Here is a 4,662-nt window from a genome sequence, read left to right as displayed (position 1 = left end):
ATCCCTTTTCGTTACAAAGTGATGGATTGTAAAATATTTTTTTCCGTTAATGGTCGATTCTCAAATATATATGCTTATTTTTTGAAAGCAAAGAGAAACAACATAGAAACCACCTATTCGAAGAAACAAGTAAGATATTTGGTTGATCTTATGTATTTGCACCTAAGATGTGAAGAGTGTGGGGTGTATGTAGAAAATGTGGGGTTTATGTAGGGAATTTAAGGTGTATGTTGAGAGTTGGAATGTGAGGGTATTGTGGGAAAACATGTGAGGTGTATTAAGATACATTTTAATTAAAAAGCAATTATTGAGTGCATTCAATAATATATGAAATGTTAGTATAACAAATCATAATAATTTATCGTAGTTTTTGGTTAAATTAAAGTTAGTCTAAACCCTTTTCGTTAACGCATCCTAAATAATTTCTCCTTAAATTAGACTCGTTCATCAATAGCCTAAGAAAAAAGCTTCTTTTAAGCCGGCCCACAGTAAAAATTGAATTTTGAATGATGTGTGTGTGTTGTGTGTAGACGGAATGTAAGCAAAAGAACTTTGATTCGTATAAAAATCTCTCATTCTTTCCGGTTGCCCTTCCTCTTCCCTCTTCCCCACCGTACTCTCCTAGTTTTTCCAAAATCCAGAGTTCACACACTTCTTTTGACAAAGGGAGTGATTCAAATATGGCAAACTCCTACAGGCGGCGGAGGTCTCCCATCGCCCTCTAGGGTTTCTCTCTAATTTCTGTAAGTACTCTTCAATTCCTTATTTAGGGTTTCCTAATTATTCATTTTTAACGTTTCCTTCTCTCTGTTTCTGTATGTTTGTTTCTTCAATTCAGTGAATAGGGCTTAGGGTTACATTTTTATTCAGCTATGTGTTTGTGTTTTTAATTGTATGAGTGAGAATCGTACCATGTTTTGTGGGTAATTGAGAATTTGAGTTGGGTTTTGTTGTATCGTAGAAAACTTTGAGCTTTTATGCCCCAAAATAATTCTACTATTTTACTTCATGAGTGTGATTTGAAGTACTTGTGGTTGCTTAATTATGTATTTCTTGATAATTTGTATGGCTCAATTGGTGTCCTGCCTTATGGTAATGGTCTACATGTTGTTTATTGAGTTAATAAGGGGTGATAGCATTCCTTTCACCACTTGTGATTAAATTTGGCAACAATTAGTAACAAATTGGCGGTTTTAGAAGATACAAAGGTTAATTTCTTGATTCGTCAATTGTATCACATCATTTGTTTCCAACCACATAGAACGGTTGGTTTTTTTCTTTTTCTAATGACTAGTTGATCTTAAATTACTTCAGTTAGTCTAAGAATGAAATACCTTAAATTGAGGCATGCCTTCAACTTCAAGGCAAGAAGAAGAGAAGAAGGGAAATGAGAAAATAGAAAATAAAAAGTTTAAGAGGAATAGCATTAACATAGATAGAATAGAAAATTCTCTAAGCCACATGGACTATTCTTCGTAAGTCAAGAGGAGTCGTCAATGTCAAAGTTGTTGACTGACGAATGGTTTATATATTCTCATTTTGCACCATCCCTAACCTTTGCCCCACTGACACGCAAACTTGCTTCACACGGTCGTCATCTTCCGCCTTCTAACTATAGTACCAAGTCTCTCACAGAATCTTCAATGGCCCTTTTTTTGTAGTTCAAAAGAGCCGACTGGCCCAACTCTGTTTGCTAGCCCCGACTAAACCCACCCAAATCTTGCACTAGTTGTTCTGCTTCTCAGTTATCTCCCGTATCATAGGCCCTCCTCCTCCTCAGTTGCAAAACCCTCAAGTGCGTTCACTACCGTCCGATCTAGGGTTACTAGCTTTCAATAATCGATATTCAGATGCAAAATCAATTGCATTGACATACTCCAAGTACTTTTTTCACTTCCTTTCCCTCATATTTGTTTCCACGAAAAATTTACCATATTGGCGTATTAATGTGTTGTATATGTGTGTGTGTATTGAAGGATAAAGTACTTACTCGAACATATTTTTGTTTCTCTTCTTGTTGAGATAGAAATTTGATTAGAAACAGTAAGGGAAAGATAATAGAAGTGTTGTGGAAGTAGAAGAAGGGGAGAGTAGGAGGAGCAATGCTGATGGGGTTGGGATGGATGGGTGCGATTTTGGTAGGAGCTGGTTGGCTTGCTTTGGGGTATTGCTTTGGCGTGCATTACCCTCCTGCTCACATTATTTTCTTAGCCAGACTCGCTAAGCAAGCTGCACTTGCCAATGATTCTAATAATGGAAAGAATAAGATGAAGACAAATAAGCAGAACAAGGACAAGACCAAAGACCCTCTAGAGATTGAAAACCTCGTCGACATTCTTGAAGATTTCAAAATGGTATCGCTTTAAGTTTCATCCGTCTCTTTTCCTTTAATACTTGATGATTTCAAAACATTGATTCGCTGTGTTATATTTGACAATATTGGATTGCTACACCTATGTTTTTAGTTGTTTGTTTCCGTATTCCTTTAGTTTGTGGCAGGATGTGCATGTACGACCTATTCACTTTCTTGATTGTTTTCTTTAGGTTTTGGTGGTCAGGAATGATATAAAGATGGGTAAAGGGAAAATTGCCTCTCAATCAGGTAGTTATAGATACTTTTTGCTTTCCTTTTGTGTTTGGTGCACTAAAATTCAAACTCTTTATCTGAATGTTTGTGTTCATCATTTAGCCATGCAACTTTAGGCCTCTATAAAAAGGTCCTCCATCGAGCACCACAAGCTTTAAACAAGTAAACCAACACACTACTCTCTGATTTTTTTCCCTGTCGAACAATGTGGGATTTTACATACCTTTCGTGTAATGGTGTTGTTTCAATCCGCAGGTGGGAGATGTGTGCACAGCCTAAAGTTGTAGTGAAAATAGAAAGTGAAGAAGATATGCTAGTTTTGCAAGTCAGTATTTATATAAATCTTTCTATATTTTCGGTGAGTGCAACTTTATGGTTGATGTACAAATCGTTGTGGGTTTTGACAGGAAAGGGCTAAATCGCTAAATTTACCGACACACATTACAATTGATGCTGGCAGGACTCAGATTGCACCAAGTCAGTTCCTTACATTTCTATAGTTGAGATTAATCTGGATTTTAATATTTTAAGCTTTAGGTGATGCCTATGCCAGTATTGCCAATCAAATAAAACACTATGTTCACTCACAAAAATTTCAATATATTACTAAGAAGTGGAGGCTTTCATCATCACAACTTAAGAAAGATTGAATTAAGTGGATCAGCATAATGCTTTCGAACAGTGGGAGTTTCCAAGTTTTGTGTACCGCCATTCTCTTTGAAGTTTTTTAACTGTATAATCATGTTGTTTTCTGATTACTGCTGTAAACAGATATGTTGTAACTTGTTTTATTTGTTCCCCATATGCGCCATGAAATTTATATTCTTCACTAGTTCTTATTCAGTTAACCATCCAATGTTACTTATTTGGTCCAATGTTTTCTTCCAGATTCAAGGACAGTGATGGCTATTCTTGGTATGTTTGTCTTCTCCATTATCTTGTCTTTTGATGAGACTTTTTAATTTGTACCCAGAGATCACTTACGTATAGAAGGAATTTTGTAAGTCTTTAAGTATAGTCCCCATGCGCGTGAGGTTGTCGACTTAGATTGGGAGTTTGGGAGGCCAAGCCCTTCTATATTATGTTGGCAGGATATTATGTAGAAGAGGTTTTGAGCTTGTGAATGTAGCATACTGAAATCTTATGTCTGACAAAATCTTCAAAAAATATCGAAATGGAACTTAGATTTTCCCTCATTGTTTTACCGCTACTTGACTTATTCCAAATTTCCAACACTTGTGTGCAGGACTAGTTGAAGTAGTTGATGATGTAGTAGGTGGATTGAAGCTCTTGTAGTTTTCTTGATTTCAACGGTGTTTATCTTATTGCAATGTGAGTTTCAAGGATATGAGTTGAGTCATTGCCATGGGTAGCAACATCAACCATACCGGAAGAGAATTGTTCCAAGTTCATATTCGAATATCCATTATCTGAAGGACCCCAACTTAGAAATACACTTGTGTCCTATCCCAAAGATTGATTATGATGATGAAAAATTACTGAAATTGCATTATTTATTATCATTATGAAACTTATACTGTACTACTATGAGGATACTATTTTTTTGAGTTTTTCCATTGCTTGGCATTGAAATTGAGTTCAAAACATAAGCGATGTTCCTGGTTTTGGGTTTGGTAGCATTGTATCGTCATCTTATCAATGTTCGGTTCTCTTAACTCTATTTTCTTGTTAAGTTTTTGGACAATGATAAAAAAAGCTTTGTAAGGCGACGTTGCAAACGTAACGTATACTCTCTACAGATATTGGCTGTTTCAATTTACATGATCCTGATAGAGCACAAGAAGCATGGAACAGTAAGTGATTCACAAATTACAACTGCAACTGATCCTCCAGCCATCACTGTCTCCATATTTGCTGTTTCTGTTTTTAATCATTTTTAGAAAGAAAGCCGTATTTATCGAAGGAAAATTAAACAAAATAAAAAATAAAATGATAATAATCGTCACCTTTGCAACTAATACTCCCTATAGATATTGGCTGTTCCAATTTACATGATCCAGATAGAGCACAAGAAGCATGGAACAGTAAGCAATTCACAAATTACAACTGCAACT

General features: G+C 35.8%; 1 protein-coding gene across 1 annotated transcript; it reads left to right on the top strand.

Moving 5' to 3' along the window:
• Positions 1 to 495: 495 nt before the first annotated feature.
• LOC137716832 (uncharacterized) lies at positions 496 to 4,134 on the top strand. The gene is made up of 8 exons (XM_068456204.1): positions 496 to 743; positions 2,027 to 2,354; positions 2,545 to 2,600; positions 2,687 to 2,749; positions 2,843 to 2,912; positions 2,995 to 3,064; positions 3,476 to 3,502; positions 3,834 to 4,134. Exons 2-8 carry the CDS (start codon positions 2,103 to 2,105, stop codon positions 3,881 to 3,883), a joined length of 588 nt encoding a protein of 195 aa, XP_068312305.1. The 5' UTR covers positions 496 to 743; positions 2,027 to 2,102; the 3' UTR covers positions 3,884 to 4,134.
• The last annotated feature ends 528 nt before the right edge of the window (positions 4,135 to 4,662 follow it).

This window comes from Pyrus communis, chromosome 1 (genome assembly GCF_963583255.1).
Source record: "Pyrus communis chromosome 1, drPyrComm1.1, whole genome shotgun sequence".
Classification (NCBI taxonomy): Eukaryota; Viridiplantae; Streptophyta; class Magnoliopsida; order Rosales; family Rosaceae; genus Pyrus; species Pyrus communis.
This window is presented reverse-complemented; position numbering and strand designations above follow the sequence as displayed.